Here is a 24,908-nt window from a genome sequence, read left to right on the forward strand (position 1 = left end):
TGCTTCAACGTACCTGAAATGACTAGATCGATTAGGTTCTGTAAACAATGGCATCTCCAGCTACTCTAGCAGTTCTTTGAGTGCATTGATGTAAGTCTGAGCCATTTGAAGAGTTTCATATTTAGACAACTTCTGGTCTCCGGACAAGCAGGGAACCACAGTGCGGAGTCTGTCGAAGGCTTCGTTGAGGCCGGTCATTCGCCGACGTTCCCGCGCGTTGGCGGCCAAACGTCTTCGCCGTACGACATCCTTTGTTAAAATTTTTGTGCGTTTCGCCTTGCGGTAAAGAAATGAATCATAGTTACAGTTGCTTGAAATCGTATTTTTAAATGAGACAGAGTGCTGTATGCTTGGTTCAGGACGGGTTCTCTGATGAGTAGAACTATAATTGTCGGAGCAATCGGTTCTGAATGGAGAACCTTCGCGACTCTTGTTAGAATTGCAGTAGTCTTTTGCCTTTTCACTGTAGCAATTATTCCAGATGCTGAGATCTTCACAAGGGACCGAATAACCTTCCCAGGCCACGTGCGAGTAACTCAGCGGCGAGAGCCACGTAACCGCCATCCTGCCTCTATGAGTCACCGCAACCAACTGCCGACAACCGCAACGGACCACGCCTTTTAAAGCCGTAAATACGCTCTTGACGGAAACTAACACGTTCCAAAAAAAGAATTCAGCTGGTAAATTTTTTGATGAACCGTAATTGAGAACTATTTCTACTTAACTCGTACGGATAAGTTTCTTTAGAGGTAATAATAAGCATAATGTTCTCACGTTAATTACTAAAAACAACAAAGTGAAGTCAAATTGTATATCACTTACAAGTTCGACCTGTAATGAGGTACTTTCTGTTCATCTCTAGAAGATAGAAAAGGCAGGGGAATGACATTTGGTTGAGCTATGACAGTGTACGAATAAACATGTTCTTCGCATGCGTCCGTTCAAATAAAACTCATCAGTTCATGAATCAGTTTAAGGATTACAAAGTATATTGGAGCATTAGATTCCACACACAGCGCTTTCCGAAGTTGGCAATGTGAACTAAAGACCTGAAATTGAAGTTGAGAAAACCTTCATAAATGAAGGAAAATTAAAACCTGTTCATCGTCGTATCGTTGTACGGTTTTAACACAAATTTGCAAATCCCATCGACATTTAAATTCATCACAATCTGGAACGTACAATTAGAATGAAAAAAAAAACTTGCTTTTCTTTACCAAATGCAATTACTTTCCAAAGACGAAGAACATCATTTGCATTGCAAACCGTATCGGACACCTGAGGTCATAGAAAAAAAACTCATTTATTTAAAGAATATTATTAAAGAATAAACTGTACACAAAACAATATTCACTGCAAATGCTAAGCTTGGAAGCATCGGCGACGGTGACAGAGAAGCAAGAATGTTGTATTTTCTGATGGAAAGTACACACGAGAAAAAATGTCACAAACGAGGCAGAAACTATACCCTTTCTTCTATAAAATTATAAAAAACAAAGGGAGAAATTTCATATTAAAATGACTTATCGTAAAGGAAATAGTTCTTTATTTTCATGATTGATCCCAACGCTGCTAAAGCCTCTGCCACAAATCAAGTAGTACGTATACCACAAAGTACGTAAAAAATAATAAATTGATAGTGCGTGTAATACTGATTGTGCGACATAAGAATTACAGTTGAGTAATAAAGTGGAATTTACTCATCTGGCACGTGGACATGACACCGTGGATAAACTAACCTATGTTTTGACAATACAAATAAATTTCTAAGACCACTCGAAAATTCGTGTAACGCACCGGCGTCGCACCGGAATTGATCGTTTCTACCTTCTGCACAAACCCAGACAGGTTTTCCTCATATTTTCATATTTAAATCAACTTGACGCACATGACGAAATCAAATCATAAAGTTCGGGAGTACAGCAAATATGGCCAGCAACTTTAGTTTCAAGAAAATCATTTTTGATTAACCTGAATCATGCATGAAAAAAAACACATAATTACATATGCAAAGAATGCGATTGACCCGCCTGATTTGCATACACGATTCTCAACAGAAAATTTGTCACAGCGTCGCCTGATGATAGAAAATACGATATGAATAACCATGGAATAATTCATAAAGTTTATAGATCTAAATGAGCAGCAGAAGGAAATCAATCAGAAGGTCAGCGTGGAGCGGCAAGCAATCATCGGTGTTATCAAACGCCCAATGATACCATTATAGAAGCAATAATGTTAGAATAATACAATTTATTGGCTGCATTCTACAATTTAGAATATGTCATGACCTCATTCGCATTAGTACAATCAGAATTTTAAAAAATCCAAAGAAGAAAATGCAGGTAAAAAAATTCTTACCTATGTTTAGGTGACACAGAAGGCTAGTCTATAAAAAACGTTACGATGCTAGTGAACATTGGAAAGGTTCACACTCAATGAATTGCGAATGAAATACAACACTGACATGATTATATTGGACAAAATTGCATTGGCGCACTAAATTTATTGCAAGAATTAATCAGGAATATTTAATGACACGAAAAATTAAAAGGAATTCTGAGGTAATTAATCTCACGTAATACCGGCATTGCGGTAATAAAACGACACGACAATAACGAATGATAAAATTAAACTTTTCAACCAGCTAAGTAGATTGATGGGAAGTAAAACCCTAATGATATTAAATTACATCCATTTTCATTGCTCAAACATGTATACAAATTGCATGAAAATACATCTTATCGCAATATCCACAAGCTACTCTTCTCGTGCTCTCATGTTTCAGCGGTTGTGTCACAACCCCGTAGTAAAAAGTTACATAGATAAAAAAACTTACGATAGATAATAATGCGAAAGTAGATAACTCAAAAAACACGAATGCGACGAAGATACCTTAGCGTTCAAACCACTGGTTTTTAAGCTATTGCTGCGTTATCTTTCGGAGCTGTATATTAAAGTTTATAAAGTATCATTTATCCACACGTTTCAATTGCAATAACATGAAACTGGTTACAAGCTTCTTTCGGAATTTTAAATGAGGGTGACAAGGAATTAAAAGCTACAGGTTGAAACGCAAAAGTGAAACAGAAGAGCTTCAAGCTTGCACGGAAGCTACACGTATCGTCTGTAAAAGGGACAAATAGCAGAAATGTAAATTGCGGCATGAAAAGTTTTTACAACTTTTTAATTTTGATGTTGGCATAGGAGATTTGACCCAGTCAGGCATGCCACCGATTCTGGAAACAGAATTTTAGCACCTAGCTGGAGCTCGAACCCGCAACTCGCTGCTCTAATGGCCATAGAGCTCTCAATTAATAGTAACGTAGAAGATGTGCGTTTTTTATCATTTTACGTTACTGAGCCTGACATTTAAAACAAAATTTAGCATAGAATAAACATTACAAATAAATTGTTGGCAAAAATGTGTTTGGCTGAGCTGGTTAACCAAGTCACAATTTACCACTTATTTTTCAGCAAAAAAGGAACAGACTTCGTTTTCCATTATCTCGGTACACACGAAGCTGCTTTTTTTCAACAGAGCAAATTATTATTAGCAAAATTATTGTACTGAAAACATCGACATGTGGAATGATAAAACAAAACTGACTTCGCATACAATGCAAAAATAACATCGCATCATAGCCTCAGCCCAAAAACAATTTGATCGCTAAAAATACCACTAAACTTTAGAGAATATAAGACAAGCATATAAAAGACCCTACACAAGGAACAAACTCCTCGAAAACATGGAATTTAAAACAGAAATGAGTTGCACATATTCGAGATCTAGGGAAATATGCATGAGCATAACGGATAATCATTCGCTAAAACTAATAATAATCACTGATCGTATATTCGCCCTTCCTTCACCAACACCGCATGGAATGAACACAAGAAATTACGAAGAAAGTAGCATTTGTCACACATGTTTTGACGTAATAACAAATGATATATGCAAAACCATTTAATAAAAGCTCATAATAAGCCAAGAATATTTGCAACGGCTTAAAAATGTTTAGGATAGAATTAAATGTTCCAATTTGTGAATTTTTATAGCGATTGGGAACAAGATCAGAATTAAAAGGCAGAAACAAGTAGTAACATTTCTGCGAGGGGTAACCTGCTTATTATTTAATCATATTATCAACTTGGATAACGCGTATACTGGAGATGCTTGTCCTATGGTTCGATTCTCAGTTACTTTTACGACAGGCGAAATCTGCAGAATTTTGGAGTGGTAATAGACATCAAATTGTCAATAGTAGTATAAATGCTACAAGGAAGCGCTGGAAGAAAATGATCCTAAAAACGTAACTTTACTGGAATATTTTCTCGTGAAAAGATCAAGAAGAGATCCTAAATATTAAGGCAAGCAAGGCTAATAACAAGCTGACCAATGCCACCACTTAAAAGTCAACGAGAAATATAATACACAAAAGAGAAAGCAAGCAAGAGCTGAATTAAGTAATAGAGCTCAACAAGCAGTGAAATTTCTCCACTAACATTACACTTCCCCCATAAACTATCAACTCGTCAATTTATTTTCGGCTCTTAAATAAATTTTTGCGTCATTTACATTCTTCAAATGACGAGACAAAAGGTTTTTGGTTCATTTAAATTTGTCGTCTCAAAATGAAATTTGAGCCAATAAGAGCTTTGAATAAATTTAATCTTGACAAGATTCGGAACTTGAATTATTAATTAACCAGATTCTTTGCTATATGTTTTTTATGATATAATATGTAGCTTGGTTTTTCTTCATCCATGCAATTCTTTGCAAAGTTTTAAATCATAGAAGGCAGCAACGAAGCGTGACTCCAATGACCGTGATACAAACGTCATTGAATTAATAAGTTATTGGTGTATAGAAGAACACAAACAACGCAGCGCTTGGAAACGTAACGCAATTAAACTAAAGAAAGAACTTAAATTATCTGAATTGTTCGTATTTACCCTAATACTACGACATATAAGTCATGTAAACAACCTACAGAAACACATCTCAATCGATAATAACTGTAGAAAGAGCATCACTAAGACATAGACATGGATTGAACACACGCGAATATAGGATATAATACAAAAAACTGATTCCTAACTGTGATACTGGGAAGATGAGCATGTAGGGTTAAAGTGAAATTGAACCATCAGATGTTAGTTGGATACGGGCAATTAATTCAGCGGCTAATTCATTTTCATTTCATAGCATCAAGGACTACTACACACAGGACATGCATAGCCTATGTCCAGCCTCTGCTAGCAGAGGCGATCGCCTACACTATGAAAATGCTGGTGTTTTAGTGGCATCAACAAATGATATGCCCATAATTGTTTCATACAATAGTATTACAATGACCAAGGACTACTACACACATTGTAATACTATTGTATGAAACAATTATGGGCATATCATTTGTTGATGCCACTAAAACAACAGCATTTTCATAGTGTAGGCGATCGCCTCTGCTAGCAGAGGCTGGACATAGGCTATGCATGTCCTGTGTGTAGTAGTCCTTGCATAGCATCAATATTTGTTCTGGTATCCAATTTTTCGCTTGTGGTCACCAAATGCCACGTGAACAAGCCAATAACAAACTATAACAAAATCACACAATTACAACTTCTCCAATCCCAGTCTCAAATCGCACTGAAAAAAAAAAATAATTCTTGACATCGCTGAAGTAATATCGACGCAAAAAGTTTCCTTTCCTCTGCATCCAGCAGAGCTTTATTGTGCCTACTTCCGGACCAACGAAGCTTAAATGTGAAGCTTACTTAGGAAATGATGTGCTCGTAAGATAAAGTAAGTTTAATTTCTATCCTGGAGTTATTTATGAAGAATAAAATTGTTTTTGTGCGGACATAGTAGCACAGATGAGACACTGAGAGCGACTACAAAGTGGTACTAGAAAAACTACTAAAAATGGCTTGGGGACCTGCAAGGTAATATGGCCAAGAGTATATAAATAAACTTCCAAGGCACCGTACAGATTGTGTCGTTCTTCATTAGAATTTGCGCTTTGTTATGTGCTTGCAACCCACCGTGGATGCACTCAACTCGGCCAGCTTATAGCACTATTTTGAAGGAATAAAGGCACATGGAATATTGTGCTAATGGCACAACACGAGGGACATTGAAAGGTCACTTTGGCACTAGAAATTGGCAACCAAAGAGGTAACAAACCAATGCATCTCAAGCCAATAGGTCATACACATGAAACGTACGAGTGGCCGAATCAAGAAAGCCCTTATTACTATTGTGGTGCCAAATTATAGACGAACAATAGGTCATCAATAGGCTGTAGGCTTGCTAACTCGAATAAACTAATTTCAAAGGTAAATATTTATACACAACCCATCGCTGTAAGATGAAGCTTAGAAAATATTGCCACAGCAAACTTTCAGTCGTTATTTATTACTTATAAATCTGCAGAGAAGTTGAAGCCTTCATGACAATTAAGGGCTGAGTACTACAACGAGGTGATGGTGCGAAGCAGAGACACTAGATTAAAACAGGATGAGGGTTCCAATTTCTTTCTTTAAATTGACCATTCCAAACGTCCCGAATCAAGTTTTCAAATAGAAAAACAATAAGTTTGGAGAATATGCTGCAGTGAAACTTTTTCAAGCTATTTTTACGAAACCTAGTGAAACAGCGCGAATTAGAAAATATTAATTCAACATCACATCTCTACATGAAATGAGACAAATCATGAATGAACAACCAATCAGAGCATGAGCAAAATCAACATGTTTAAGACTCCCGACTCGTGGCAGAAGAGATGCAAGGCCACGTCAAGGCGAAGAGAATTGATAAGTTGTTAGTAGAGGCCGCAGTCCTTCAAGCTGTTCTTCATGATCACGTCAGTCACAGCGTCGAATACGAACTGCAAAAGGATGAAGGTTCAGTTAATAATGTAAAGGAATAAAAGGAAGAACAGTCACAGCGTCGAATACGAACTGCAAAAGGATGAAGGTTCAGTTAATAAAGTAAAGGAATATAAGGAAGAACAGTCACAGCGTCGAATACAAACTGCAAAAGGATGAAGGTTGAAGTTAATGAAGTAAAGGAATATAAGGAAGAACAGTCACAGCGTCGAATAAGAACTGCAAAAGGATGAAGGTTCAGTTAATAAAGTAAAGGAATATAAGGAACAAATGCATAGAAACAGTAGGCAGTTGTAATAAATTTATCTGAAATGACACCTGTATGGTCCTTGCTGTTTAGTTTCATATCAAGTTTGAATAAAACATTACCTATCCACTGATAGCATCGCAGAACAGAAATACGACGTCAAGTTTTTCATGTCATTTAAATTATAACTCTAGTTGCTGATAAACTATTCTGCTGCTATTACCAGAAAAATATAATTTTCATCACATAAAATTCACTGGCTACTTTGCTAGACTCTATGACCGATATAAAATGGGAGTTCAGATGCCATAGAAATATGAAGACTTCTCAGTAGGTATATATTTGGGACTGAAGAAGAGGAATATACTCAGTATATATTGCAGCATATGTTTGGGACTGCACAGCACGAGAGAAATATTTTTTGGCACTGCACTGCACGCATATTTTTTGGCACAGGGAAATAATTTACCTGGATGTTGTTAGTGTCAGTGGCGCAGGTGAAGTGAGTGTAGATGTCTTTAAGTCCTCTCCTCTTGTTAAGATGCTCGAACTTGTCTTTGATGTAAGTCGACGCCTCAACATAGTTGTTGTTGCCTGTTAAGAGAAAATGTATCATTTGGTGCCTTGGAAAGATATAATCATTGTTCATTACACAGCCTTAGCTACTCCACTACGAGTATTTTTCTAGGCAGTTAAACTCATAGCACACCCGAGCGGTTTATTTGCAAAATCAAGCCCTTAGTCAGACGACTGAAAAACGACGTGAAGCGTTAGGAAAATCTAACAGAATGTTTTTCTAAATCTGCTTATTAGCTAGGCAGACTAAATCTGCTAACTAGCTAGGCAAACTAAATCTGCAAACTAGCTAGGCAGACTAAATCTGCTAACTGGCTAGGCAGACAAAATCTGCTAACTAGCTAGGCAGACTAGATAAGAAATACTTGTTGATACCAAACGTAGAGTGCAAGACTCACCAAGATAATCACCACAATACTCACCCTGAACCTCACCAAGTGACGAGTGCAAACTCGCCACAATATGCACTTTAATACCCACCAGGAGACTCGTCAGAATACTCATCATGATTCCAGAATACTTACCAGAACGCTCGCCAGAATACTTACCAAATTTCGAGAGCATAACTCACCAGGGTACTCAGGGAAGCAGATGGTGAGAGGAGAGCGAGAGATCTTCTCCTCGAAGAGATCTTTCTTGTTGAGGAAGAGGATGATGGAAGTGTCCACAAACCATTTGTTGTTGCAGATCGAGTCAAAAAGCTTCATGGACTCGATCATGCGGTTCATTTCTTCATCCTCTGCTAATACAAGATCGTAGCCTGGAATACAGCAAACAATTATCCACCATTCATAAAGGTTGTAATACAATGCAAGCACTAATCGAATTTGAAATAATAGAAACCATCATCAATTCATTAAGTAAGAGCTATTAATTTCCTACTTAGGCATATTATTTATATGTCTAAGTAGGAAATGATCGAGGAGAATATGATCATTGCCTTCACAACAATTATTTACTTACGGTTACACAAGAACAGTCATTCATCTAGACCAAAACAATCAGCAATCAAAAAATTATTTCTCATAATAATCTCTTACAATATAATTACCGCACACAATATGACAATCCAACTTCAATATCGACACATAAACCTATTAGATTAACGAGTCGGCCATCAAAACTCGCTTATGGACTGATAATCGATAAGATTAATAATTGAAATAAGTTCTCAAGACCGTGCCAGCGGTCTCACCTGACATGGCCACCACAAATATGATGGCCGTGACCCCCTCGAAGCAGTGAATCCATTTTTTCCGCTCAGACCGCTGCCCTCCAACATCAAAAAGTCTGAAATTTGCAAAATATCACATAGAAGCATCAAAGAATCAATGTAAACTGGCATTAAAAATCAATTAAAAAACACAGTTAAATGATGTCTAGAAAGGATAGTATATAATTATAAAACATCCGATACAAAAATGGTTGATTGATGTCTAGAAATGTCGTGTATTTGTATTTAAAGATCTAATACAGGGTGTTTCAGAATTAAGTAACCCTTTTAATTTGTTAATAAATAAAAAACTAAGAACGTTATGAAGTTGAAACTTGTTTTATTTAAAAGAAACAATATTACCATGAAAATGTTCTTCTTTTAAATAAAACAAGTTTCAACTTCATAACATTCTTAGTTTTTTATTTATTAACAAATTAAAAGGGTTACTTAATTCTGAAACACCCTGTACAAACATAGTTGAATAACTCCTGGAAAAGTTATATGTATTAATGATCAAAAATAAACACAGTTAAATGATGCATAGAAAGGCTTGTATTTTTTGTATTAAATGATTCAATACAAACAGAGCATATGAACTCTCTCTTGTAACATACTTGAAATTGAGCTCCCTGATCCAATACAAAGAGGTCCCAATACCCCAATATAACCAGACTGACTATGTAACAAAGAGATAATATGAAGGGAGACCCAAAAATAAACGGACCGACAGTATGGTGAGCGAAGTTTTAGTAGTACGGCATTCTCCTAGTATGTGCATATGTTACTGACATCCCTCAGCGTGCCACCCTTCACGGCTCTAGATGCCCATGTTCCACTACCGCAAATATTTTTGTGGCCCTTCTTTTGGGCGCTTCTCGTTTTTTGATGGCTGATTTTCGTGAGTAACGTGCTGCCATCTAATTTTGCTTTCTTTTGTGAAAAACTGGCAAGGAAAAGCTACAGACAACAAACCAGGGGTTATGCTATGGGGAGAACTTAAGTTTTGCATTTTCAAAAAAAAGGGAAAATGCCATTTGATGATCAACCTCGCTCAGGTCGTCCTTCCACTTATCGTACTGAAGGAAATGTTGAAGAAATTATGGACCTAACACCTGAATATCGACTTAGAAGTATAGATGAGCAGGCGGAACTGTCCCAAGTGACTTTGAGTTCACTCCAGAAAATTCTGACAGAATATTTTTCCTCAATAAATAAACCTTTAAAAAATTAGTCCTTTTTTGGGGGATCCCCCCACATATGCAGGCAGTTCTCCCATAGGTGACATACTTGAAGTTGAGCTTCCTGAAGGAGAAGTTGGTCTCAACAATGCCGGTAGTTTTGACACGGGTGCGCAGGACGTCCTGTTGCGTAGGCACGTAGTTGCTGCGCGAGATGCGGTCCAGGGCGTTCAGGTAATACGAGGCGCTGTCGTTCAGCTGGTACTCTCGTGACCGTCTGCCAAGAGATGAACAGTATTAGATATCGATGATAATAATAATAATATTAATAATATCAGGTAATACGAGGCGCTGTCGTTCAGCTGGTACTCTCGTGACCGTCTGCCAAGAGATGAACAGTATTAAATATCGATGATAATAATAATAATATTAATAATATCAGGTAATACGAGGCGCTGTCGTTCAGCTGGTACTCTCGCGACCGTCTGCCAAATGATTAACACTATTAAATATCAATAATAATAATAATATTAATAATATCAGGTAATACGAGGCGCTGTCGTTCAGCTGGTACTCTCGTGACCGCCTGCCAAGAGATGAACAGTATTAGATGTATTAAATATTGATGATAATAACAATAATATTAATAATAGAGATAAGGTAAACGTAGAGATGAAATGTATTAAATATTGATGATAATAATAATAACAATGATAATAATAAGAGAGATAAGGTAGACGATAATAGGATTGAATATTTGAATATTGATTGCGCCCAGTATTTGGAATGGAGTAAATAGAATTGAATATCAATAATAAAAGTGTGGAAAAGGTAAAAGGAATTGAATATTAAGAAATTTAGAAATAACCCTGGCACTTGAAAGAAAGTTAACAGGATTGAATATTTAGAAATAACTCTGGCACTTGAAGGAAAGTTGACAGGATTGAATATTTACGAATTATATTTACAGGATGCATAAAAATCGGTAAATCATTAAAATTAAAAATGAAAGTGATGACATTTAATTTTATACATAATAAGAATTTAAAATTGACCTTTGAGATTAGTAAGTGGATTTAAATTAATAAATGATTGACATCTAAAGCAAGATAAATGACTCAAAATAGATACAATAAAAATGAATAAAAAACACATGCGTCATTCAATCTTTTGAATGTTGGGTACAATCTGTTAGTACTGTATTCTTCCAATTATTAATCAAGTTAATGAAACAACTGATAGACGTGACACCGCCATTAAGCCTGCGGATGACGGAAATCACCTACATTTGAAATCACAGAAAGAGAAATAGTTAACTAAGATTAAATGGCTGCAGGGTGTCCAAAAAAAATGACACAGGTCAAATTTAAATTGCTTGTCAGCAACAAACGTGATCAAGAATCCTTGCAAAGTCAATTTGCAACAAGCGGTACAGACACAGGTCCTTCATACTCCTACCAACGCTAGATTGAACAAAATTCATAATTGCATCTTGAACAAGATAGGAGCACACAGTAATTGCATTACTGTATTTAAATGGCATATATTTGAAAAACTAAAAATTGCATACTAAAATAATTATTTATGTTTCACATATTTAACTACCAAACCTTGCCAATTTTAGGTTGCAACAATACCGACTGGAAGCAATGCAGAATACCAGCATCATGCCACAGTTTAGTACCATAAATCACATGGTACTAATGAGATTAGATATTTAACCACTGCACATATTTACATGGCCACACTAAATATTGCACATAGTATTTAACCATACTAAACAAGACCCACTGGAAGCAATGCTGCACACCAGCGCTGTGCCACAGTCTGATACTATGAATCACATACTAATGAGCTTAGTTATTTAACCACTGCACATATTTCAGCATACTAAACAATACATAGCCAAACTAAATAACTAAACCATACTAAGGCACGGGAAACAAGACGCACTGGAAACAATGCTGCACACCAGCGTCGTGCCACAGTCTGTTCATGATGTGTGCCAAGTCTAGCGTCATCTCCCCCTCCTCTGTGGCACTCGCCATAGTGAAGAACTGCCGTGCATCGTCCTGTCAGAACAAAAAAACGCCTAATAGTGATACGGATACAGGATTATAGTATCATCCTAGTTATAGTTATTCTCATTAGTATGATAATAAATAACTAATTAATTTAATTAATAAATTATTAAAGCCTAAATATTATTATGAACTACATTACAATATGTCATTGGGTTGTTTTCATAAAGTAATTACAAAACGTAATGCAATATATGACACAACTAAGGTATTTTTTAAATACAGTTGTTGCTAGCAGGCTATGGTGAATATTGTGATAAAATCCATGGTTATTTTATTATTCATTGTTCTGCACAATCTTCTAATTAACAAAACTACCACCATTCCACCAGAATTTAATTTTAACAAGTTTTTTTTTATGGAAGAATAATGAACCAAACACAACAATATGGTTTATCACAAGTACCTACACCATATTCTTTTGAGGAACTGCACAATTGGTTTAAATTGTACTATCATTTTATCCCATTCATATTTGCTAGTTCCTTAAAATGCTTCAATTGCATTAATTCCATTTTTCATTTATTGAGCTTACACCTATGGTCCAGTAATGTTCTTTGAATTTATTTTAATATAGGTTTGAATTTATTTTAAAAATAGACATTTTTCTAATTGACAGAAGTTAATATTTTGTTTAAAATTTACAACATTAAAAACTATAATTTATAATTAATAAAAATATATATATATATAGGTATAATTTCAAAGCTTACAGTTCTTGAGGGATCACCAAACTCAATCTTGAGTTGCCCCATAGCCCGTATGATGGCCATGAGGCTCTGAATGGTGTTGCTGTAGACGACTCGTCTGTATTGTTCACACTCGTCTTGTGAGTATCCAGTTTCATGGATGATCTTCATCTGTTTCACTATTGTGCTCTTGCCACTCTCACCAGCCCCTGAAAAACATATTGATCAGTAGCTGCTCACACATTTATAGGCATTAATTTACAAATCAATAATTTTTTTATTGTCTAGTTTATTGCAAATTTGAAAGTAGTTAAAAAATTGAAAGATGAAAAAAGTTATCACCAGCTTTAAGACAGATTTTTTATACATTTTTTTGCATGTTTAATCCAGCAAAACCATCCATGCAAAAGAGGTTGAGCAATGATACAATAAAATTTGATGACAAAAATGTATATTTCTGAGTCATTATCCAATTTAAATAATAACTTATGAGAAAGTGATATGGTACAGTTGCCTCAAGAAAATTTTGTGATAAAAACTTTGTTCTACATACATTGCCTTGGGAAGTGGAAATACCTATGAGTATATAAATCAAACAAACTAAGAAATCAATACCACAAAATTCCCGAGATACTTACCTAACAGTAGTAGCTTGACCTCCCTTTGAGCCTTTTCTCCTTCCATCCTTAGGTCTTTGTCAATTTTTTTGCTCCTTTCCAGAGCTTCTCTGTCAGCAGTTGTACTTACAGCGCAACCCATTGTGCTCAATCAACTAGTCTAAACAATTAAAAGCAATGAAAATATTTAACTCAGTGATAACTTCTTATAAAAGCCCTGATCAATCAATAGGTTATGTCTATTTCTTTTTAATCATCTATACAGAAAACAAACATGAAATGTAGAAAATTATTAGCTCCGGAACTGTTGCCTCCAGCAACCAGATCTGCATACTAACATGTTGAGGAATGCCAACAGGTTATAAAAATTATGCAGGCTAAAATGGACCTAATTTCAATGTCACTCTTATGTTCTCAACTACCTTTATTCAATAGACAGAACAAAAATGCCCCTGCTTGTGGAAAATTTCATCATGCTTATCCTTATGGCTCTTGCCTAATCTTTTTAAGACAATTCAGAAAAAGTGGCACAATTTTGCCTGCTATTTTCAAACATCAGCCATTGTTTTTTCTCCATGATTTTTCAGAAATTCTGCACAATATTCCAGATTGGATGTTAGGAATGGTGCTTCATATATTGAAGATCAATCCAGCACAGTATTAACTAAGATGCAGAAAGTGAATAAATATCTAAAGGTCTTTGGTAACACATCAGAGTCAAGTTCTATGTCTTGGGAAGATCCTACAGGTTTAGGTACTTCTGGAATTTGTCAACAAAGCCTTAAGGGGAGCATCTGGCCAAAATGTTTGGATTTTGACATTTACGGTTTTTAGTCTCATCTTTAAGCTGACATTCTGACCTATCCAACGGTACCAAAATCATCTCTGTACGTTGATTTATGCATTCACGACAGATACTGAAAGGGTGGGGGGGGGTGTAGTTCTTCAACATTTAAGATAGGCAGAAATTCCCGGCAGCATGCATAAATAGCTAGTCAAAGCAGGATGTGTTTCAGTTATCCACTTGCAGTTGTACGGGAAGATTTGAGCTCCGTTGTTCACACCATCCTTGACAGAGAATGAGCTACAGTATCTTCTAGTCTTGCAACCTTGCACCCTTGAATGCCGATTTCAAGGCGCCCAGGACTTGGTCGGGCTCTACTGAACAATCACACTTATTGTCACTGGAAAACTATCTCCTCCTACAGTTTTCAAGCTACAGCAATGAGAGATATATATATATACATACCATTCAATTTTCAAATAAAAGATCTAGAGATTGGTCATTCACTTTTTGGAATTGCATTATAGTTTTTATTCTATTTAGTAAAATAGAACACACATACAGTCAGAAAATTAGTAGAGTTTGGAGTCAAAAGAAGAAAAATGTAACTCAGTACTCACTGCAGTGAGTGACAGAGTGCGCATTTTCTTGTCAACAAAAATGTGAAGTCAGCCTGACTTCACGTTAGTCAGGGACAGACAGATAGACAGATGGACATTGCGAGCACAATAGTGCATTTTTTCCATAAATGAGAATATGTGCTAAAAAACAACAGAAGTTAAAACCTAAATTTACAGGCAAAGGACAGAATTATAAAGAAATATCTATTCACAATTTCTAATGGATAAGAACTGTAGGAAACATTTAAAACATTCTTCTCTTTTAAAATATACAATGATGCCAAGATGCGCAGATCAGAAGCACCAGAACTATAAGCTAAAACCTTAAAGTCAGTGTTGGACACCGGAACGTGGCACTGTTTGGCGTGAGTGCGCACAGCAGAATGAGGAGATCGCAATAGTAACTGCCCAGTCCTATTACTTTTCCTTTTATGGCAATTTATGCTCAGCGACCCTAGGGCCACTCAGGAAGATGTATATAAACGGGGAAATTTCTCACGTAAATCAATCTAATTATATTTTTTTGTGCAGGCGTTCGTGCAAATCACGGTCATCGATTCCGCGCCGCGCAGCACTCGGCGTGGGCCGCGGAGCCGTCCGACACAGTTTTCATCTGAATGGAATGGCAACATCGTCTGTTGATGATTTCAAGTAACGCTGAACCAGCATTGCCAGATGGTACATTTCTATACCAGATTTCATAAATCTGGTATTTTCAGAAGGTGTCTGGTATGAATATTTTAGATCTGGTATATATGCCTAAATCTGGAATTTTTCTGGTATTTTCTGACTTACTGCAAATTACTGCATTAAGTTCCACCTCTGAAGTTTGAAATTCCTCCAGCATAGGCGTGGATTATATAGATTGCCTTCAGAGCGGCGCGATTAGAGCTTTCCCGCCATTTTTGGAACCACAAGTTTACCGCAAGTTTTCATGTCAACCGGAACTCGAACACCACAGCAGAGAGTATTTTATGCAGCTAATGAATTTCGCAAACTTTGCTGGAAGTGAGATTATTGAATTTTAGAAAAAACGCGGGATAGTTCAATGAAGGTTGGTGGAAGAGCTGCAATCTTGATACTCTATTGTGATTCGTGCTATGATAACCTACGTAACAATTTTCATATGATAGTTAAAATTTTTGCACATTCAAAGTACACATGACATAACATAACGCACCCAGATTTGGAAACCATTATTGCTCAAATGAAGCAAAAATAAACGACAGACCATTGACTTATCTTGCAAATATACATATTCATATTATGTATCACATAGCATAATTACGCTCTGTAATTATGCCATATTGACCTAATTTGTATAGTCCATTTACGCGCATTGTTATTAGGTATTGATCGTGTCGATTTTGCCGGCCGGGAGGATGTCGGTAATGTAGTCCCAACATTGGCATGCAGGATCGTACTGTTGACATACAGGTTCATGCCCTACTTGCTGCAACCAGTCCAGTCATTCATTAGAAGGCACCGATGGCACATCAACAAAAGCCATGTTGCCTTCTTTAGTTCTGTAATTCATGTCCGATTGAATTGTGATCTATGAATGAATATTCATTACTGTGCTGACTCTTAGAACCTGACCAGGTCTCATAGTGTGGCACGAGAGTCGTTGTAAAATTTATCTCAAGGTCATCTGGTCGTTGAACAACCGCATGCCAGTCGATAGTCGATAGGATTTATGCAGTCGATAGTCGATAGGTTTCTTCAGTAGTTCGATAACTTAACAATGAAAACACTAGTCGTAAATAATGAGATAACCTTAAGTCTATGTACATAATATTCTTTATATACAACAAACACCTAACAGATAACGCATTAATGGTTTAATTTTTTCAAACCAGCGGTGCCTTCTTAGCCTCTTAGGTTTCTTTACTAACGAATTCACCGCTTCACCTCACCATAAATATTGTGCGTAAACAAATGCAAGCTTTCCCTAAAATACGGAGGTCACACCTTACTCTTATCCAGAACTGCTAACTCGGTTTTAAATACTCAATCACCAGAATTATCAAACCTCAACTCTATTTAATATATGGCTACTTGCATTTGTTCGACAAATGCGAGCCACTCACAAATGGGATTCGCGAATTTCATATTCTCTCAGGCATATCCAAGAATACCAGTTAGTTACAATGGGAAGAAATTAAAACTACGGATGTGCACCTCTGTTGTTCACGTGCGTACTGCAAATTTAAGCATAACACATTCCTATCTGTCTCTTATACACATCTAGATGTGTATAAGAGACAGGTTCAGTAGTTTGAAAGAAATTTCTTGGTCACTGCAAATTTTGGCTCAAATTTCTGTATAACTCAGGAATGAAGGTGAAATGGAAAAAATTTTACAAGCTGAACATCACCGTTAGGTCTTATGAAGTTTCATCAAGATCGCATTTCATTGCTTACAAACTTTCAGATGTACGTATTGTTAAAGTGCACGAGTATCATGAATACAGGCATCGTAATATATTACATGCAAGCTTTCAGATGTATACGTAGTGTTGAAGCGCATGCGTAACATGAATACAGGCCCTATGATATATATCATATACAGACTTTCAGATGTGCGTATTAAGTTTAAGTGCGTGAATTTCATGCACACAAACATCGTAATATTTTGCATACAAATTTTCAGATGTACGTAATTGGTTAAAATGCATGAGTATCATGCATAAAAACACCGCAATATATTGCACACCTACATGCTCTTACACGTCAAGGTTAAAATAAAAATATAACATGCAAAAAATTTCCTAAAGAAAGTTTGATTCTAGCTTCTAAGTGGAAAAAAACACTGGCGTAATCTGTCCGATTATTTTTGCAAGTTTCAATACATATGATGGTTGCGTTGTCCCGGGGCTGAACATTTTACATCCGCCGCTCGTAATGCGCTGTTGGGGTCCGGGTTTTAGTCAGTACCGCAGTCGTATCTTGTCGGGTCTCGCTAAGACGCTTGTTGGCAGTCGTCATATGTTTATTGTGGAAGAGTCCCATTAGTTGGCAGTCGTTGAAAAAAATAAAGGACCAATTATTTTAGCTCGAAAGTCGTTGTAAAGTAAAAAAATTGGTCGATAACTTTAGCAAAAGTCGTTGAAATTCCAACGACTATTGCCACTGTATGAGACCTGGGAACCTGAGTCCTGAGTTGACGCGTTAGCAATCTAGTTAACTCGTATCCAACCACAACACAATGCGGATACACGTTTGTACACGTTGGTCAGTGTGAATACCTAATTTGCATTGCCGCGCGTCCATATTTAACCTATTTTAGCTTTCTAAAAGTTCGGCGCTGTCGGCGCACGGCGCATTTTTTTACCGGCATAGTACGGCGCACCGCGCAGGTCGTTAAAATGACAATATAAATTCCCGCACACCTGGCACATCTTCCTGACCATGGCCCTAGGGTAAAGGTTGCGTGCCGTCATCCCAACGTATGCAGATGCACATCATGGCCGTGCACTGTTATGCACAACTAAATTTATAAACTAGGGACGATTGCATGTGAGAAGGGAGGATATATTTGTACCTAAAAAACTAACCTATTTTGAAATTATTCACCAGTAAGAGACAAAGATTAATGTCCGGAAAGCATAGTGACAAAGCAGAGAATATTTTAGACTCTCCCTCAAGTTCATTTTTGAGTCCTATAAGTAGACCAGTAAAGTATCATGCATAGTGGCAAAGCAGAGAGTTTTTTAGACTCTCCCTCAAGTTCATTTTTGAGTCCTATAAGTAGACCAGTAAAGTATCATGGATACCAGCATTATCATACTTAAGAAATTGGTTTAAATCTTGAGTAAATGAGGAAATTAAAAATGAACNGAGGCCGCTACGTGTACTTAGGCCACGAAATGAACTAATGCCGCTATCGTGTACTTAGAACGCTAAATGAACTGAGGCCGCTACGTTCACTTAGACCGCTAAATGAACTGAAGCCGCTAACCTTAACTCGTTTTGATAATCTGACCCCAGGAGACACTGTAATCATGTGTAGAATACTGCGAGTACAAATGCACGGCTTCCGGGCTCTGACGGCAGCGAGGAACAGTGGTCTCTTTATACCGGCAGACCTGGGGAGCTACGCCCCCTGTCTCTTATACACATCTAGATGTGTATAAGAGACCTGAGCCGGACCGGTCGATGCTCTTGCAAACGCATAAGTACTCACAATAATTCCCTGCCACCATGCTTAGACATGAATTTCTTAATCTGGGTAAACACAATGCCAGAAGGAAATCCATTAAGCTAGAAGACATTGCACAAAAATTCAAATTCAGAATGCCTGTCATGGAAAGTTGAGCTTGTCAGCTTGAGCATATACAAAAGCCACGGTGTAATAGTGTTTGAAGCCCGTTTAACTTGAATCTAAAAGAACAAAAACTAAAAAGCTGGTGCTTAGGCTGGTGAAAGTTGATTTTCTGAAAAGAGATGTTTGAAAACAGCCATTATATTTAGTAATATTGCAGTCTAGAAAGTACAAACTATTGTTCGATTCAAGTTCCAATACATGGTGAATTTAATAGAATTATGTTGCAAGTTTAGGTCATAGTGGCAAAGCAGAGAGTTTTTTAGATTCTCCCTTGACTTTGAGTTCATTTTTGAGTCTTATAAGTAGACCACCTAAGTATCCTGGATACCAGCATTATCATACATAAGAAAGTGGTTTTAAATTTAGGTAATTGAAGAAAAGTTTTAGGTACATGAGACTGCATAGTGACAAAGCAGAGAGTTTTTTAGACTCTCCCTCAAGTTCATTTTTGAGTCCTATAAGTAGACCAATAAAGTATCCTGGTTACCACTTACCAGCATTATCATACATAAGAAATTGGTTTAATTCTTAAGTAAATGAGGAAATTAAAAATGAACTGATTCTAAAAGCGCTCTGGTTTGTCACGATGCACGAGAGGGATGCTTGAAAATAAGGAAGGTGTCATCGACATGGGTATCTGACATTATCTGTTATAAAAAAATTGGTTTAAAATCAGGAGGACAATTGGTCAGCCATGAAACCTCGTGAAAACACATAAAAATACCTATTCGCCCACGGCCCAGTATTCGGTAAGGTTGGGCCGAGGGCAAAAGTAAGACCCATGCCCAAACCGTCTAGCTATCTGTCTGTAAAATTTACCAGGCTATACCAGGCTTTACCAGCAGATATGAAAATTGAATTTAGCCGATCTTATGCCGATGAGGCGATGTTCTGTTTCTTGTATTTCCATGAGGAAGGCAGCCGAGCCAAAAATAATGGTCATGATGATATTGATTATGAGAATATCCATTTCATCATGAAGAGATTTGACTTTGAGACTATTCCCAAATATGCAGGACATATGAACGTTATGACGAATCGTTGAGACCGAAATAACTTGAAATCCTATAGGCTATAATGTATCGTTAGCTATCAAGCAATTAAAATAACACTCTTATCAAGTTCTTAATCTAGATTTCAGAGAAAGCGTTAGCTTGATTACGGTGAAAAATTTGATTGAAGTGAAGCGTTATAGAGCTAACGCGGACGGTGCACGTACTTGTTTAGAATACCAAATTCAAAACACAAATGACATTCACGACACTAGCGCCACCATACGCTAGGCAACTCGCTTGTTAAAAAAGTTTCATCTATATGAAGAATTTCAAGTGTTGCACTGTTTAGCAGTATTTAAATTCTATCATTGCACATAGTTAGGTTCTGCTGAATACAATTTCTTCAGAAAGGACTTCAAAATGTAATTGAGAGATCACTGTGATGGCTACGTATACTGGGTGCAATAAATGCCTACTGAAGAAAAATAGATTGTACAAAACGCAAAAACAGGATAGTAGTAAAATGAATAAACTGTGAGTTCCACGAACAGATCAAAAATTTGTCGCTATTTTATATAATTATTACATAGTACGTTTCTGTATTGTTACATCAAAATTCTAGTAAAAAATCAAAATTCCAGTTACATGCAGCAAACAAGTCCAGAGGTACCCGACATCGGATGGAACAGCGTTCTATCATATATTTTGGATTATTTGTTTCTTAACGTGATATTCTTTATATACAAAGCCTCCCTTAGGTAATAAAACATTTTTTACGTATTTATCTTCTTAGATGATGAACTTACATCGTCGAAATTCATGTTCTGGTTGAGCATTATCAATGCATCGAAGCATTATCAATGCATGGCCTTCGAGTCAGGACTTTCCTTATGAACCAACTTCATACTCGCTGGCGGGTACGGAGAAGTGTCGACTCAGTGCTACCGCAGTTAACCATGTCACTACCTGCTGACCTGCTGCGCCAGTTAAAATGTCACGTCTGGTTAACATTCTACGTAAGCCGAAAATGCCAGGCACGTAAACCAAAAATATTCAGACTTAATAAATGAGTATTCACGAGTTATAAACCGTGACAAGATAACCGTATATAAAAGCTCGCGTCTTTAGAACTTTTGTTTAAAAATGTATTAAAAGAAAAGGAGATATTTTTTCAAAAATTTCTAAGATGCTTCAAAGCGGTACAGTAGTGCCTTGTTCACCTGGAAAATTAATGGATTATTTTGTCCAAATAGTAACACTTTCTTACCAACAGCTCCAGCAGAAAACGGCCGTAACACTGACACGTCCATTTGCTGGGCCAAACAGGGTCAGGATGACCCACAAATTGACTAAAAGTTCATCGCTATTAAGACAAGTCTCCCCACATTGTAGGTGACATTTATATAATATCCACAAAACGAAATCAAATTCATGGACTCTTGAACACCCTAGCCATGCATGCCCTGCGAGGAGACCATCGTAATTTTCATAGATGTACTCAAAAACTATGAGCGCTAATCTCATGTATTTTTTTCACTTAACAGGCACAAGCATTGCAACGCAAGGCCCGTACTATCAAAATAAATCCGAATTTGTAACTTCATCAGCCAATCACGGACGGCTTTTTAAGCTAACCCAAATATCACCTACGAGCAATCAGCTGCTACGCATATATAGGCAGGTCGTTAGGACGTTATATGTACATGAACCGCTACGTGTACTTAAACCGCTAGTTGTACTTAGGCTGCTACGTGTAATTAGGCCGCTACGTGCACTTAGACCACAAAATGAACTGAGGCCGCTTCGTGTACTTAGGCCACGAAATTAACTGAGGCCGCTACATGTACTTAGAACGCTAAATGAACTGAGACCCCTACGTTTACTTAGACCGCTAAATGAACTGAGGCCGCTACGTGTACTTAGGCCACGAAATGGACTGAGGCCGCTACGTGTACTTAGGCCACGAAATGAACTAAGGCCGCTACGTGTACTTAGAACGCTAAATGAACTGAGGCCGCTACGTGTACTTAGACCGCTAAATGAACTGAGGCCGCTACATGTACTTAGATCGCTAAATGAACTGAGGCCGCTACGTGTACTTAGGCCACGAAATGAACTAAGGCCGCTACGTGTACTTAGAACGCTAAATGAACTGAGGCCGCTACGTGTACTTAGACCGCTAAATGAACTGAGGCCGCTACATGTACTTAGATCGCTAAATGAACTGAGGCCGCTACGTGTACTTAGGCCACGAAATGAACTAATGCCGCTATCGTGTACTTAGAACGCTAAATGAACTGAGGCCGCTACGTTCACTTAGACCGCTAAATGAACTGAAGCCGCTAACCTTAACTCGTTTTGATAATCTGACCCCAGGAGACACTGTAATCATGTGTAGAATACTGCGAGTACAAATGCACGGCTTCCGGGCTCTGACGGCAGCGAGGAACAGTGGTCTCTTTATACCGGCAGACCTGGGGAGCTACGCCCCCACTCCACACCCCCCGAGACGCCTCAATCTCAGGATTTTGTGACGACATTGACAAAGCAATGTTGGTCCAATCATATATGAAGATTTAAATTAAGATTAATTTTGTAAGAAAATTAAAGTGTTTCCATGGGCTATGAAAAATGGCGTTGATATATAAATGGTATTGAACGGCTCATAATTCGCTGTTGTGAGCTATGATTTTCTCATATCGACGCATTACAAATTCAACATCTGCAACGGAACAACCTAACGAATAAAATGATTAAACATTTTTACGTAAATATTATACTATATCGTTCGAATCCTATTTGATTTCTTCAGTCGATCTGCTGAGCGGGAGAGTGTATGACCGAATTTGTACATTTCTATGGGCCGGGATTCTGAATTTCGTCTCATAAACTCATCAGGGATACAAAGCTATTAATTTTCTGATTATGTTCGTAAACATAAATAATGTTGGCTGAAGTTTATGTGAACATCAATATCTTGGATATATATTGGATATATAAATGTTTATATATATAACATATAACAGAAAAAAATCATCTGCAACTCAAAGGTCGGCTAACTGACATCAACGGAAGCTGTGGAAAAAATTACTCATATTTCATTAATATAAAATTAATTTAATCATCACGAGCATCATCAGAGATTTTTTATGAATTATAGAAATTAATAAAAAGGTTATGGAACTTGAACTTTATCATAAATGGATTAATGAGATCCATGAAATAAACAATGACGATCAAATGGTAGAATAATGAACATGGAATGTTAGGTAAATAAATTTGCTTTTTGACCTTGACATGTCTAAGAAATGTCAAAATAAAATAAATTGATTTGATTATAAATAACCGAAAATATAGTGCAGATTTATATTCTCAGCTTTTTCATGTTAAATCAAGCTTTTCTTAATCAGTCCTGTCTCGGCACTACCCCACGGATTTTCGATAGCAGCACCACAGCGTACACATACATTTCAATTATTTCTTCAATCCTCATGCTGATAGAGTCCTGTTTTTTTTCTATATAATGTTAGGTCTTGTTTAGGTTTTATGTCTGTCTTAGAATTTTGATATAATAATATGATTTTATTCATTTTTAGTATTTCGAACTGATGATGGAGCTGGACTCCGAAACGTTTTCAATATCGATATGGTGAATTTGCTTGGTGTTTTCTTTGCTTTTAAATTCCTTGGGAACTTGCGGTATAAGCAGACTGATAATTTATGTACACACTTCCCCCTTCGAGGTCTCGATCACAACTGAACATCACCACATTAACTTACCCTCAAGCCTCAACCGAGCGCATGACGTCATGCGCCGCCATTCATCTTCTTATTGAATGGTTGTCGAGAATTCAAGGCATGATTTTTTGTCATTGAGTTTATGACTTGTGCATGGTGTCGAAAGCTTCATGACATTACAAGGCCAATAGCGCAGGATTTATGACAGGCTTATGTATTATATAGTTTAGTAATGATTAAAGATCATCAGTTTCCATGATAGAACAGATTGAATGAATTTGATTTTAATTACTTCATAAAATTTCACGTTTATCTTATTTAATCGTGATGTACAGAAAACTTGGTGAATTATGTGAAGGTCTCGGTCAACGAAGCTTGACTTATAATGTTGATATTCCTGTTCTATGACCTTAGTTGCACTCAGATAAATCAATGGGTGTTTGTCCAAATAAATGCCCAGTTTCTTACCCACTGAACTAACAGAGAGTCGGCGACGCATACACTGATCCGCCCTTTTGATGGGTTAAAGTTCGTCGGAAACACTCTGCACTTATAGAGCCATAAAGTGTATCGTTTGTTGGACTAAATCTCACTCATTTATGAAGCGTATCGTGATTTGGACAACGTCTCGCTCATTTCGCTGAGTATGTCACGTTGATTCAACCTTCCACCTTGAGCTGATGTGTTATTTCAGAGATAAAACCTATAAAGAAGCAAACTCTTCCCTTCTTCCTAGTCAATGAAGCAAGTGTCGGATAGTGTCAAGTTATCAGAACATTAGAATTTTGAGGTTTTAAAGTGATATATAAATATACTCGTAATATAGTAGCGTAAGCACTGGAGATTATGTAATGTAATAGAATAGAATAGAATAGAATAGAAGTGTCGGCGTTGAAGAAATAGGCCCATGGCCTGTTGCCGATTCTTGAACTTTTCGTGACTTGATTCAC

At 37.0% G+C, this 24,908-nt stretch overlaps 1 protein-coding gene across 1 annotated transcript; it reads right to left on the minus strand.

Moving 5' to 3' along the window:
• Positions 1 to 5,653: 5,653 nt before the first annotated feature.
• LOC108672331 (guanine nucleotide-binding protein G(i) subunit alpha-like) lies at positions 5,654 to 13,756 on the minus strand. Its single transcript, XM_018159974.2, has 8 exons — positions 13,517 to 13,756; positions 12,903 to 13,087; positions 12,062 to 12,180; positions 10,218 to 10,385; positions 8,910 to 9,004; positions 8,286 to 8,474; positions 7,608 to 7,732; positions 5,654 to 6,890 (listed from the first exon to the last, which is right to left on the minus strand). Exons 1-8 carry the CDS (start codon positions 13,635 to 13,637, stop codon positions 6,825 to 6,827), a joined length of 1,068 nt encoding a protein of 355 aa, XP_018015463.1. The 5' UTR covers positions 13,638 to 13,756; the 3' UTR covers positions 5,654 to 6,824.
• Positions 13,757 to 24,908: the final 11,152 nt, after the last annotated feature.

This window comes from Hyalella azteca, unplaced genomic scaffold (assembly GCF_000764305.2).
Source record: "Hyalella azteca isolate HAZT.00-mixed unplaced genomic scaffold, Hazt_2.0.2 contig14059, whole genome shotgun sequence".
Lineage (NCBI taxonomy): Eukaryota > Metazoa > Arthropoda > Malacostraca > Amphipoda > Hyalellidae > Hyalella > Hyalella azteca.

Excerpts from the sequence above, each read along its gene's own strand:
- LOC108672331 (XM_018159974.2), bottom strand. The coding sequence starts at position 13,637 with ATGGGTTGCGCTGTAAGTACAACTGCTGACAGAGAAGCTCTGGAAAGG. Across the intron at positions 9,005-10,217 it reads TTCAGGAAGCTCAACTTCAA|ACTTTTTGATGTTGGAGGGC; the intron begins GTATGTCACCTA and ends TGCAAATTTCAG. Across the intron at positions 6,891-7,607 it reads CTGACACTAACAACATCCAG|TTCGTATTCGACGCTGTGAC; the intron begins GTAAATTATTTC and ends ATCCTTTTGCAG.